Source organism: Maniola hyperantus, chromosome 12 (assembly GCF_902806685.2).
Source record: "Maniola hyperantus chromosome 12, iAphHyp1.2, whole genome shotgun sequence".
In the NCBI taxonomy this organism is placed as follows: Eukaryota; Metazoa; Arthropoda; class Insecta; order Lepidoptera; family Nymphalidae; genus Maniola; species Maniola hyperantus.
In genome coordinates, this window is record NC_048547.1 from 8,575,200 (window position 1) to 8,590,357 (window position 15,158).

A 15,158-nucleotide genomic window follows, 5' to 3' on the forward strand; every position below is an offset into this window, starting at 1 on the left:
AACTACTAACCAACAGATCAATAAACCAACAAACCAGCAAACAAACACACTTTCGCATTTATAATATGGGTAGTAAATAGTAATTGTACTAACATCGACGACTCAGTACCCGTAGTAGGTACAAGATTTTACGTCTCACCAAACCAAACCAAATTCGAGAGTCGAAATACTTCCGCGTTACAGTAAACTGGATCTTAAATGCCTTGTTTTAAAGCTCAAGTTTGTCTACACTTCTACAGCCAGCGCTCCAAGCGGAAACATTGCGAAATTAAAATCAGTGGCATTGAATATTTGACTTCAATTCAAGGCTGTTTAGGTCCATTTTACTGCAGAAGTATTTTGACTCTCGAATTTGGTTTCGTTTGGTGAGACGTAAAATCTTGTACTACGGGTACAGGACTAAAACTTCGATAGGCACTTTCACACACCGCAGTCCCTAGAAATTAAAATCTTGTGGTGTTTGTATCCAGCGACTCCTTTCAGTTTCAACTCGTTTCTTCTCATCACCGTCATCACAGTTATCCAACTAGAAATGGGACTAACAACACTGCGCTTTGCGGTGATAAGTCACCTATCCAATACCTTAGAATTTGATGGGTTCGGGCCATTGCTACTTCAGTGAGTTCAGCCTTCATGTGGTTCAGTTTCGCAAATCGTTGAGCAATATGTATTACACTGGGTCTTCTACGAATCTCATTTTTGATCACGTAGAAAAACTCCGAGCACAACTCTCTCCATCGCTCAGTGAGTGACTCTGAACTTCCTAAGGTCCATAATATAGTTAGCGACCATATCATTATCAAATCACCTCATAAGAAATTAAACTAGTTTTTTTACGTATGATGCATGCAGGCATCCCTATTCCTCTTAACCCAACGAGCATCTGAACCGAACCCAAAAAGAAAACTATAGCAGCACGCAAACCTGATCCCACTTTTGTTGTTTTATTAAGTCGCCCGAACTGCACTAATGTATAACCAATAATATATTATCTTTGGTATAACTAACTATCTACTTACTAACAGCCAATCAGAAATGATTGATGATGCTGGAAATGCATTACGTTTTAATTAAAAGGCATTCATTATTGATTTAATTAATTTTTCTAAATTTAAGAATGGCTTGATTTAGTTTCATCATCTCTAACAATATTATGTTATTCTTTCTTTATTCATTTAATCGAGTCAAATACGAAAAGATATGAAGATGGACTTCAAGTGGTGGGAGATTTTTTTAAATCCCACACATGTTCAATCGATAATTTAAAAGATGACGTACCTATTCTATAGTACGCGACAGGTCAAGATGGCAATCGGGGTATGATGCGAGGGGACACCCCGCACATCACCCGCGCTATCCCGTTCGGCTTAGTGCGGGGACTATGTGGGTGTGCGGGGCGTCCCCACCACGATTGCCATCTCGACCTGTCGCGTACTATAATTCGATCGTAATTTTTTTCAAGTCATCTATTTTAAGGATCGGATTAGTGTCTGAAGTTTGAAAACATTTCCTTGAAATGTTTCCAAGTTTGAAAAACAGCATGAAAAAGTCGTTTCTTATAAAATAGCTAATTTTTTTTAAAACTTTCTCATTGACTCTCTGCAAATGAAAACATTTGAATTGAATGCTAACGCTATGAAAGTATTATTGGAAATTCAACCCCTGGGGGTAAAATAGGGGTTTGAAATTTAGTGTCGTATACGCGGACGCAGTCATGGGTATCATCTAGTTCCACATAAAGTCAGAACGTCAGATGAAAGATGTCTTTGTGTTGTAAGTATATTACGTTGCATGGGCTCAGTCTGTAGTTGCCCTGTAAGCACCGTTAGAGATCAATGGACTTAAATAATACTACTCAGATGTACCTAGTCTTGAGTCCAGTCCGAGTCTCACGGCAAACGTTTGCCTAGGCAGAGACTAACGACAACAGCACGACAAAACGACTCACTGAACAAGGCAGCACTGCTTATTTGCAATGTGAAATTGGCTCATACAGTTTTTAGTTTTACTTCTAGACACCACCGTACCTACCTATATCTACAGTTTTGATTGAACTTGATTGAATGTAGACGCTGACTGTATGCTTAGTTACTAAATTCGGTGAGCAACACACTTATTTATACCTACACTAGATGTTGATACTTGTGCGCGTGGATATGGGTTTTTTAAAAATCCTGCGGGAACTCTTTTCCGAGATAAAAAGTTGTATGTGTTTAGTCAGAATATAAGCTACCGCCATTCCAAAATTCAGCTGGTAAATTTATTGGTTCAGTCATTGGCGCAAAAGAAGTAACAAACATCCAAACTTTCGCATGTTCATCCGCCTGAATTGAGGTTTTTGCTATAGATAGGTAAATCCCCTCGGACCTCTTTCATTTTCTGGGGTAAAAATCTATGTTGTCTTTAATTATTAAAATTCTAGCTGATGTCCGCGACTTCGTACGCGTGGATTTACATTTTTCAAAATCCCGCGGGAACTCGTTGATTTTCCGGGATAAAAAGTAGCCTGTGTTAATCCAAGGTATAATCTATCTTCATTCCAAATTTCATCAAATCCGTTCAGCCGTTTTTGCGTGATTGAGTAACAAACATTCAAACATCTAAACATCTAAACATCCACACTTTCACATTTATAATATTATTAGGATTAGGATTAGGATAAGTACACATCCAAAAAAACACGTCGATCCGCGGTTGCTCCATTGCGGCGTGAGTAAAGGACAAATTTACACACTTTTCATATGGTAATTGGTATGTCTGGTATTCAATGCCAATATTCTACAAGTAAATATGTGAAGAATGAAGATAGGTTAGGTACTACCAATTTTAACAAAATAACATAAAATATTATATTGAAATATTTGTATTACCTTATGTGGCGGCAGGCATATCGTAGAATTTTGTCATTTAAAAACTGTACTTCTTTGCGATTAATTACTTACTTACGTCAAAGGTTTAGGCTGTGATTTGATTTGATAGATCAGCCTACTGATTCGCTAACTCAGTGTCTACCACAGAATGATAGCCACCAAACTCATGTGACATTAATTAATTATTTTTAATACATCGATGTTTTTAATACATTGAAGGTTTACTACGAAAATTTATTGTAATATCACTCAGTGAAGCATCGTTAGCAGGCACTGAGTTAGCGAATCATCCCGCTAGAGATTTTTATTTATTTATATAAGTACCTACAATTATATTAGTATTTAGTATTGACTTTTTGCAAAGAAAACACACATTTTGTCTTAATATTAGAATTTGATATACCTAAAGATTAGTAAGTACAACAAGTTCTTTCTTCCTTGAAGGCACAGGAAAAAATAATGATTTACAACACCTTTTATGACATTGTTTAAGTTATGTTAGGTACTTTATACAAGTATTTATCCATGTATTTTAATTACGGTTTTCCTTATTAATTTATATTTTATTACTATTTAGTTATGACATTTATTTGAAAATAAAATTAATAAGTAAATAAATAGAAAAATCTTTATTGTTATTTGTTTAATCATTCAATCATCGCATATTATATACTTAAACTAATTGATAGGAAATTATAGACTAGGATCATTAGAGCTGCCTTTGTATTAGGTAAGCGCATGTTATACTAAACAACATTAATTAATAATAATAAGCAACTAATAAACGCTTCTGCTGACAAAATCAACTTCTCTATATAAACTAACGACTAATATTTAGGTCAAATAAGGAAATAAGATTGTCACAAAAACCAACCTATTTCAAAAAGGTAATTCACGGTTTTAACTTAAGCCGCTAGGTAATAATAATAAAGATTGCATAATGCTAAAACATAGGTAATAAATAGCTGCTAATTCCGTGTTTAGGGCTTCAGGTACTTTTATAAATATGGTAGTTTCCGTTTCACATTATGTAAGTACCTCCCTAATTCAAATATGTTCAATTAAGCAATTAGTTCAAGACATTAAGATGCATTAAAAAATTCATTATCTAACAAACAGTTGCATTTGACGCGCTTCAATTGTAAAATATTTGTTAAACACTGGAGATGTTTAGTGCATTAACACTAATAAATATATTGTTTTGTAACGATAAAGTAATAATGTAATGTATATACTAATTGTGGAATTGTGGTTGTTATTGGGAAAATACCAATATTATTTGACGATTAGGTACCTACGTATATAGGAAAAAATTACTTAAAACTAACGGTTGTATTTTCGTAACAATAACAGTTAAGAATATTAAGGCCGGCTCCACACGTTGGTACCAATGCTCGTACCAACGTTCGTACCAACGTGGGTCGGTTATTTTCGTGAGGCATCCACATGTTGGCTATTAATACATTTTTGTCCCATCAGACCCAACGTGAAGGTGTCCGATAAAGAAATAAAAATTGCTTTAAGCACTTTTACAGTACTAAATGCATATAATTTGCATTTTTTAAATGAAAACAAAGAAAAAGCTACGTCAAAGAAGATGGCAGACGTACCTACGCACTCGATGTATATTGCAACAAGACTGACGTTGGCGGCAACATATTGTGGATACTTCGCAAATGTTGACGCAGATTCCTTTGAAAAAACCGACACAGACGAGCCAACTGCCAACGTTGGCGCGAGTGTTGGGGTCAATGCTATTTTCCCGATCCACATGGGCAAACAGTGTTGGGGCCAACGTGTGGAGTGCCGTAATAGGAACATAAATTACGGCCCCAAATCATACTGACAAGTATTAACAAAAACTCATCTCGATATGAAGTTGAAAACTCCTTTGATCCAGTGAAGCTTGTATTGACGATCACCAATTTCATACATAGCTTACTTATATGGATAAATAGCACCTACAGCAACAAACCTACTTGCTTATTATTTTACTAAATACCTAGATGTCAGCAGTTGTCGGCAATTTGATAAGCGAATCCACAGCATAGAATATTTAAAAAATAGATTATAGTGCTCAGTGGAAATCTTTATATTTCCCATGATAATTTGAATAGATTTAAGCAAGTAATTGTTTTTTGTAAGCGTAAATTGTAATTATTGTTTCATGGATGAATATTTTTTATCTATCTATTTAACTCTCGTTTACAGAGTATACTCAAATGTAATTAAATTCAAAATGTATTTAAAATTGTATCATAACATTGAAGATCCATCTAATCTAATCTAATATCTAATATAAAAATGAACCACTAAATGCGTTGCTCATCGCAAATCTCGAGAACAGCTGAACCGATTTCGTTAATTCTTTTTTTATAATATTCCTTGAAGTACGAGGATGGTTCTTACGGAGAGAAACATTTAAAAAAATTGAATCGACTGTTAGGCGGAACGCAGTTCGCCAGGGCAGCTAGTTATCTAATAGATATGTGCCTACTCGTATACATAGTCGTACTTACTTGAATGGAGCAATATTTTAGTTTACGCGATCGAAGTAACAAATTTCAACAGGGAATCTGTTGGAATTTAAAGAATACATAGCTAACTATTTCTTAAATGCTAGTTTGAATTAAGGTCTGATTTCTCAATCACCAAGGAGGAATCTTGATGTTTTGAAAATCTGTTAAAATTTCATCAGTTAAAGTTTATAAGACGATTGGAAATTCAGCCCATAGAATACTGATGAGTACTACTTAATGTTAATTTATGTCGTATTGTCTTTTACGTGTTATTGATAGGTGCGTATGCCTCGGCGAATTCTGCAATAACTCGTTTTAGGACATTGGGATCACAAGATCTTGCAAGCGAATATGTTTTATTGCAACCGTAGTTCGCGAAGCATTGCTGTTTTTCCCGGTCGCTGGTATCTTGGCAACACACAAGTATGGCGGCTTTGCAACGTCCCGGTTCACTGAAGTTTGGCCTGGCCGTTGTCATCTGTAACAAACGTGCATAAATATACAGTTAAAGATCAGTTGCACATCAGACGGTTAAAGAAAAGTTAACGTTATCTAAAGTTAAAAATTCTAAAAGACCATCAAATAAAAACATAATTCTCTCAAACAAAAAATCAATTATTAACTAATTATTTTAACTTTTGTCTAAAATGTGATCTTTTGTTCTTAATCATGGAGGTAAAAATATTGACATGTGCAACACTTGCTTCTTTTTTGGTGATCTACTTTAATTTTTGATCTTAATTTAACCGTTTGTTATGCAAATAACTCCAAAAATGTCGCTGTTTTTGCTCGCGTTATTTTTTGCCAAATCAGTGGGCGCACTGCTAACCGTGCTCGGTGCTGCCCACCATACAAGCAGAATGTTCTGGGTTCTATTGCAACGATTGATACTCATTTGTATGCATATTCTCGTTGAAGGATTTCTCCACCCTGCATGGTTACAATTTTACCAGCAAATTAAAGATACCACTTTAATTTATTCCAGCTACTCGTTCGCCAACGTTAGAGACATTGGCAAAAAGACAATTGGCTTTTAATTACTATGCGAATAATTTAAAAACCACCGTGTCTGAAACGCCATAAAGCTATGACTTTCTGTATTTGTTTTATCATAATATTATACAATTTTGTCTTTTCGAGTAGGTACTTTTAAAATAGGATGATAAAAATAAAGGCATTATTAACAACAACAACAATAATAATATGAGAGATATTATATATCATGGAAATCACTCACGATAGTTTAAACGCTAAATCAATAATAATCTAAATAGGTACTTCTGATCTATCTTCTGATGAAACTGAGAAACAATAAGATTGGTCCTTCAAATGTCAATGGTAAAAAATTTAAATATTCGCCCTACAACTTGGCATTAAAAAATTAGCTTGATTAGCTAGTAGTTTCTAATTTGGTTGTACAAAAATCTCTGAAATACTGACACCTATATATGCAGGTTGGCAGGAAAAAGGAAAACGCTAGGTAAGTACTTTTAGACTAAACTATTTAGTTGAGATTCAAAGTGTCTAACTCTGAATTATAGTCATAACTTTTTAACTAGTACTAAAAGTATTTTAGTAATTTTTTTGTTATATTAATTTTTCTAGTAGGTTATTTTGTAAACTCTTCACTAATAATAATTATAATACGAGTATGCATAAAGCAGTCTGAAAATTTGTATTTTACATTGCCAAGTAAGATAGGTACCTATAATCTAAAAAAATGTAAAATAAGTTGGAATACCGGTAAAGTACAATAAAAGACAAAAGTATTCACAAAAATTTATTTTAGTAATGTTAGTTTTCATTACTTATATTATGTTAAAAATAGAGAAGTATGGTAATGGTGGTCTTTGGTATGGTAATTAGTATGGTAAATTTGGTATGATTATATCCAATAATATTTCTAATTTAGAAGTGTTATGTGCTTATTATTGTGTACTATTCTTGGGTAGGGTTGCACTCTTCTATTTCTTACATAACGTTGACAGTTGGACATGCCTTGTTTACACTGTCAAAAAGAACGGCAAGCATTAGTCAGCTAGCGTTAACTCCAAAGGCTGATCAACACCTGCGCACGCGCATGAACCTTGCACACAACACACACGAGTGGTTTGCGAGCGGTTTGCGTGCATGTTGTACAATTCACAGCGTGCACATGTCGTGAGTTTTTGGGAGTGAGTAAAGCCGTAATATACATATTATACGTTCGCCACAATCACGTGCGCACAGAGGCAGTGACGCGTCCATAGGTGTTCGATGCGCATTGTGTACACGGTTCATGCGCGTGCGCAGGTGTGGATCCAACTTTATCTATACTATACTATGAATATGACCTACAAGGTCAGAGGCTCTAGTGTTGTTACTTTTCAAGTAAACATGCGCTGCCATAAATCTAACTAACTCTATGTACTACGAATTAGACGGATCATTCCACATAAAATGTTTGCGGGTTGTTACTTCCTTTTGCTTGTAACTTGATGGCCAGGATTTTGACAGATTCATAGAATACGAATTTTGTTAGTAATTACTAGTCTAACTAGTACATAGTATATAGAGGTTGCATAGTACACACGATTGTAGTTTTAGTACCGATGTGTCCGTCGAAAGTCCAATATTTGACATCTCCATACAAAGACAGATTTACGTAACTCCGGTGTCACGTAGTTTTATTCGAAAACTTGCACTCACTGTCCTCACTTAGTAGTAAACAATATAGTTACACATGGGAAAGGAAGTATAAGTAGGTATTACTTGCATATAGTTTACTAATAGGTGCTATATTAGCCAGTTAGTGACGAAAGACAGAATAAAATAACTACTATACTAAGCACTATGAAGAAAGAAAGTAAATCTTAATAAAATTAAACGTCCAGTGCAGTTTTCGACTGTCGTACCCGCTCCAAATAGTTATTACTCAAATTATTCAAATAGTTAGTTTGCTAGGTAGGTATGCCAGGTTTGATTTGAATATGTCAACTTGTTATTCAGAAGAACTATTTAATACTTTAAATTATTTTGAATACAGTTGCTCGGAAACTGCACTTTCAATGTAGTTAAAATGACTTGAAAGTTAATTTTAACGCACTAAATGCCTAATTTTACCAAGCAAACAACCATGGTTTAATTAAACATTTTTTGTATCTCTCCTTTATGAAAATCGCGTACATGTCATCTGTCAAAGAAAGACAGAACTGCAATGTTTTACTAAACGGGGGTTAAATGCTTGGTGAAATTGGGTCTTATGCGATTTATTTGCGATTCAAAGCAGTGTACTAGCAGGAAATTGTATTTATATATTTAAATAGATGATGCCCACGACTTCGTCCGGGTGGATTTAGGTTTTTTCTTCGCGGGAACTTTTTCCTTTTCCGGGATAAAAAGTTGCCGGGACTAAGCTACCTCTGTACCAAATTTCATATAAATTGGTTAAGCGGATGGGCCTTTGATTACCACGTGGGAACTCTTCGATTTTCTGGAGTAAAAAGTCGCCTATGTCCGTCCCTGGGATTTAAGCTAGCTTCACCTGTTCCAAATTTCATCAAAATCGGTTCAACTATTGGACTGTGAAAAGCTAACAGACAGACACTCTATCGCATATATAATATTAATGTGGATAGTGATGGAAATTTAACATTTGATACATTTATTTAAAATTAATAACTATATTACTTTTTGATTTTAATTTCTTTAATTTTATTAATTAAAAGGTCATAAATGTAGACTGACCTGATTCGATTTTTTGTCTACTAATTTTAATAAAAATTAAAAACATCTAACAACCGGATTCGCACTCTGAATTCAGAATTCCTGACAGATGATAATAATAAAAACATTGTAAATTGAAAAATTAAAAAGAGCAACCGCCGAGTTTCTTGCTGGTTCTTCTCGGTAGGAACGGCATTCCGAACCAGTGGTAAATTAAAACTACCTGACTATTCATAAGCACTTTTAAAAAGTTTACATGAATAAAAAAACATTCTATTCTATTCTATTCTATTCTATTCTATTCTACCGACTGGAGTCAATGCAAATCCCGCTGGCTTAAATTAGTACAGAAATAATTGTTCAAGTCTTACCCCAGCTTGGCTGCTTCCATGTTCGACGGGGGGCGGTTTAACCGTTGGCTCGTCGGATACTACAGGGTCGAGATTTATAGGCCTTGAACCGTCGCTTCCATCGTCATTATCCATTCCTAAATTACCAGGTATTAAACCCCAATTTTGATTTTTATCATTCATATTGTTCCATCTATCAGTTAGGTTTGGTGTGAATGGTTTGGTTGGATTAATGCATTGTGGCACTGGATAAGGAAGAGGTACGTAAATAATTTGAGGCGGCGGTGCAGGTGGAGGTGATTGTGCCTTTTTTATATGAATAGACAGTTCTTCTATTTGCTCCAATATCCGAGAAAGTAATTCTTCTTGCTGGCGACTGGAATAATCTCTTCTATCATCTCTTCTTCGTCCATAAAAGTCATCATAAGGGTTATAAGAACTAAAATGGTTATAGTAAGATTGTCTAGGTCGACGGCGATGTCTCATTTGACTGTTAGTATGATCACGGACATGCTTGTCCTGGTGTCCATCATCGATATCTTCACTTTCTAGATTATCATCGTTTAAATTTCTTCCTCTGACCATCGTCACATAAAATATTATCGCCAGTAAAACTACGATTCGTTTCATCTAAAACAAAAACGAAAGATTAACGAGTTATCCTAAAGCTAAAGCGTTTGATGAAATTAAATACATATTTTGCATAAAGATGCATTTATTTTCACGGTACAAATGGGAATGCTAAAAGCGCTAAGGTTTGGTAGATAAGACTTTGCCCGTACCCCGTGGAAATTTTGTGGAATTTATTTGTGTTATATGTGGAGTAGTTTATTTGTGGTAGCTAGATAGAACATCTCAGAATAACCAGATCTGAGTTTATAAAGAACACAACTGCATTACCTACTTAAAAAGACACTAATTTAAAATCACAGCTAGGTTTCTTGCTAGGACTACCGTCCAAATTCAACGCTCAGCCACAGAGTTCGTTTAGATATTCCTAAATCTATAGCTACCACGGAAAATATCGTAGGTACAGTGTGCCGTAGTTTCAGTTTCTGTTTTTGAAATATACTTATATATTATGTGTGCGCCATTAAAATACAACACTACATACACACATCAGCTGTGTATAAATAAACTAGGTCATTGACTTTGCCGTGTTACAGTTTGTATACAAATACTGTGAAGTGTGCACTCAATAATTACTTATTACCATCGATGCTTATTACGAATTACCTAGGTACTTAACTCATATTTAGTATCTTAAGACGTAATTTTGCTCAGAGTACATATTCACGTAACGATTGGAAAGGCTAAAATTTATAATAATTTTACAATCATGAAATGAGACCTACCTTTGCTTGAAAAAGGACTGAATACTCTTAAATACTCCTCTTCCTTGGTTTCCAATGATTCTATTTATACAATGTTAAAGTTGAAACACATATAAATCACAAGTTTGATTAAAAACCGTTATTTGTTTCACACACTTTATCATCTACCTTTTACTAAATATGCGCACGCGCAACTGTCGTGGCGTGAGAGACTGGACTGGTATTTTCGACCCTGATATGCGGACTATTGATTGCGTTATTTATAGTATATTCAGTATATTTTTATCATTTTTAACCGACTTCAAAAAAGGTTCTCAATCGACTCTATGTTTTTATGGTTCCGTACCTCAAAAGGTAAAACGGAACCCTTATAGGATCACTTTGTTGTCTGTCTGTCTGTCTGTCTGCGCGAGCCTGACTCGCACTTTGGCAGTTTTTTTGTGTTTGTTACGCAAATACTACGCCAAATATGTATCGATTTTGATGATTCTTTTAGTCTCGTAGAAATAGTCCCACATAAATTTGGTGAAGATCTGATGAATATCTTTGAAGATAGAGAACGGAACTCCTCAACGAGTAAGAGTAAATTCCTAGTGATCAGTGTGATAGCTTAGTAAACAGTGGGGTTTTAACCAGGCATTGGCACCGATTCCGTTTTTCTCTAAACTAAATTTAGAGTATCTGCATCCTTTTCTTTTCAACAATGCTAAAAAGGGACAGAACATGAATTTTACATTCCAACACTCTAAATTTTAGTGCACATTTAAACAGTAGGCTCGCGACTGGTGCACTAAAATCCTGATTTTACTGTCTGATCGGTTTAGGTGACCTGCAAGCTCGCAATATAGAGTTTCCCTTTTTTATTTAAATACGGATCCTAACAACGGATGCTGGTCGTAAACCAATGGATAGCCATAAAAACCAATAGCTTTATACCTATGTAGATTTGCCCCGGAAACGCTAACTTTATTCCATGTACAGAGATGCTTACAAAATTAAATTCCCAGCTCTGTAAGGGTACAATTAATATGGACAGCGGGAAAAATAATTATTTAAACGACTGTAACAAATTATATACCAGCGACCGTATAAAATATTAATTGGGAAACAAGACCGAGATTGGCAATATATACGTACATGAAAACAAGTAGGTACATAATATTATTAAAGCCCGTAAGTTAGCTCAAAAAATAGGGGTAAGGGTAGTTAAAAACGAAGTCGCGGGCATCAGATAGTTATAAATGAATTGTGTGAAGTCATGTCAAGTCATGAAAAGTAAGTTTAGTGTTATAAATGAGTTGTGAAAAAAATATTGAAGGTTCACAAAAATGCGTTTTTACATTTTCTTGCTAAACGGTAAGTTTTGACATAAAATATGTCAGTCAAAAATTGTAGATCATGTAGTTATCTATAATAGTTGTTTTTACACTTTTTTCCCCAAGAATCACCATTCCTGAGATATCGCGATTTTAAAAGTTAAAGGAGTTAAAGGAGGAGAGAAAACATTCTACTACCATGCGAATTAAAAAGGAAATAGTATTAGGTATATATTGTAAATTGGTACGGAACCCCTTCCGTGCAAGTCCGACTAGCACTTGATCGGTTTTATTACGTATAACGTGTTTTCCTACCATTATTGTAAATACCTTTTCGCAAATAAATGTAATATCCTCGAAATAATTAATGAGGTAAAGAATAAATGGAAAAATGAAATTCCAGAAGTCTGCTATTAATTATTATATGCTATAATATGTTTGTGGAATAAAGAGGAGGAGGTAGCAGGACCGACATGGACGAGACTTGCCACGGAGAGATCACAGTGGAGCAGGATGGAGGAGGCCTACCTACACCCAAAGATGGGTACCCAAAATATAAAAACAACCAATCTAAATAGTAATGTATTTTAAAGTTTTTTTTTTGGAAATAAATGGCTTATTTATTTATTTATTTATATGTTTGTGGTTATAGGTCTGCTAATACCTATACCCTAAGCTTCGAGCTTCGCCCTTGCTAATTATATCGAATTTTCGAAAATCTTTATTTAGAATGGATCTATCTTTTAGAGAGACCGTGCTTGTCTTCTTAGGTTTCTTAACCCAAGGACTTGAGCTGAACATTGATTATGCCAGTCGCTCAGTCTTTCCTTTTATATCTAATGTAGCTGAAGGGTTGGTGCAATGAAGAACCAGCTACATATAGTGATGTTTATTTTACACTTTACAATTGATATGTTATGTACAATACAGACGGGCTCGCGAGCTTTATATAATACAATGGTAGAAGATGTTGACGTGACGAGCGGATGATAGGGAATGTGGAATCTTGTAACGTGCGTGACCAGGAGGATTCTCCGCTGCGTTCCAAATTTGAATATTGTTGTGTGGCAGCTGCGAAGTTATCTTAATAGCTGCCAGCCAAGTAACGGCAGAGGTTGCACCTCTACATCACCCCCCTACGGAGTGAGAAACAGAAAAAAAAAATATATTAAGTAAGGCAAGTATTACATACATTAGAATGAAGGAAAAGAACCCTAAAACTAGAACATGTAGTGATAAAAATGATAAGGCAAATAGGATTGAAAGTTGCCTCAATGTTGAGTCTTCTGTAGCAGTATCTGGTAATGGTGTAATACCTCAGGTCATTGTGTACACAATGACTGGGAGGCAGTACTTAAGACCAGAGAAATAAGCAGTGGACCTGTATGCCTAAGTGACACGGAAAAAAATAATTACAATAAATGAAGCGTTCGGAGTGCAAAAAGGTTGATGACGGAGGAGACGCATGATGAGCAAATCTTCTTCACGTCGAACCTTGGCAAACTCGCGTCCACACAGACCTGAAGAGAGGTTCTGAGCGCGATAAACTCAGTGAACCTGGAAAAGTGAAAAGGTCGAAGGACTTACGAACGAGTGACATCGTGTCTTAGGCTGCCCAGTGTACTACAGGAACATGTGTGCGGAGGCTATACAGCACTCCACAAAAGCTGCTTCACTTTGAAATAAAAGATGATCCGCAATGCACGGAGGAAGCTTTGCTGAAAACCTTACGAATTGTGGCATGGTCCGTAGGAGTTTGTTGTGAATGGAACCATGGAACGGAGAGATTAGTCCTCTTCATACGTGTAATACTGTTTCTTTATAAATTGCTGAAATTTAAATTGTTATGACAGGAAAATTTTACAAAATACAATGGCAATTATGACATGACAATATAACTAAATAAAATTGTTCTAAAAAAGTAAAATGTCTATAAAAAATTCCCTTTTTAAAATGAGATGATGAGACTTCACTTATTGTCTATATTGTTCATGGAATGTTAATGTTCTTTTTCACTGAATTTGAAAATTAAAAAAAAACGTCACTCAAAAATAATTTTCACAAAACAAAATGCAATGTCACAAATATTATAGTTAGAAATTGTTTTTCAGCACAGAAGAAATAATGTCCTTATAAAACCTGGATCCCTCCTCAGGGCGCCTTGGATATGTACTCACAAGTCATGTACGTATGAACCTCGCGTCGGGTTCAGGAGGTTGTTGTGGTCAGCGATGTAGGACAGGGTAGGTTGCGTAGCGTGCCGCGTCGAGTTAACTGGATTGCGTCCACGAGGGACACCATCTGTGGCGTCCATGTCGAGTCGCAGTCGTAACTCGTAGCTTTCGCGTTCAGAGGGTGCAGCTAATGTGGCCGCACGTCGTTGCTTGTTGCGTTGAGTTGCTTGCACGCCGGAGATGTACGGGAGCAGTGTGCAGGCTCGACCGTAGACGCAGGTACCCAATGTGGCTGATGTGTTCCTCAATGATGGGTCACCAATTATGTAGCTGAAGGGTTGGTGCAATGAAGAACCAGCTACATATAGTGATGTTTATTTTACACTTTACAATTGATATGTTATGTACAATACAGACGGGCTCGCGAGCTTTATATAATACAATGGTAGAAGATGTTGACGTGACGAGCGGATGATAGGGAATGTGGAATCTTGTAACGTGCGTGACCAGGAGGATTCTCCGCTGCGTTCCAAATTTGAATATTGTTGTGTGGCAGCTGCGAAGTTATCTTAAGGTGACGCAGGACGCTCGACCGAAATTGGCAGCGCACGTGGGTAACGTGTTTGCTTTTCACTTGACATTGTATGAGAAAGTTGAGAGGCACGATGATTATCACTGAAATCAAGCGCGCGAAAAAGGTTTAGGAAAAGTATTTTTGAGAAAAAACTACTGAATTTATGTTTGCAAAGTAAAGTTATTTCAACTAATGAATAAATAAACTACGTCTAATGATAAATTGTTTTACAATTTTCATATCTCTAATCTTATTTATTTACGCCCAAAGTTGTCATAAATTTAGTGCTAAAATAGGAATCTTTTGAGGCTCGTAA

The 15,158-nt window shown here is 35.6% G+C and overlaps 2 protein-coding genes across 3 annotated transcripts in view; one reads left to right on the forward strand and one right to left on the reverse strand.

The window, feature by feature from the left end:
• The window catches only part of LOC117987029 (uncharacterized), a 191,278-nt gene that overhangs the window by 99,792 nt on the left and 76,328 nt on the right, over positions 1 to 15,158 (forward strand). The window lies entirely within an intron of this gene.
• LOC117987028 (uncharacterized) lies at positions 3,481 to 11,003 on the reverse strand. 2 transcript variants are annotated; one of them, XM_034973991.2, is made up of 3 exons: positions 10,800 to 11,003; positions 9,466 to 10,074; positions 3,481 to 5,867 (listed from the first exon to the last, which is right to left on the reverse strand). In XM_034973991.2, exons 2-3 carry the CDS (start codon positions 10,072 to 10,074, stop codon positions 5,652 to 5,654), a joined length of 825 nt encoding a protein of 274 aa, XP_034829882.1. In that variant the 5' UTR covers positions 10,800 to 11,003; the 3' UTR covers positions 3,481 to 5,651. The 2 variants fall into 2 exon arrangements, with proteins under 2 accessions (XP_034829882.1, XP_034829884.1); XM_034973993.2 differs by lacking the exon at positions 3,481 to 5,867 and adding an exon at positions 7,157 to 7,397.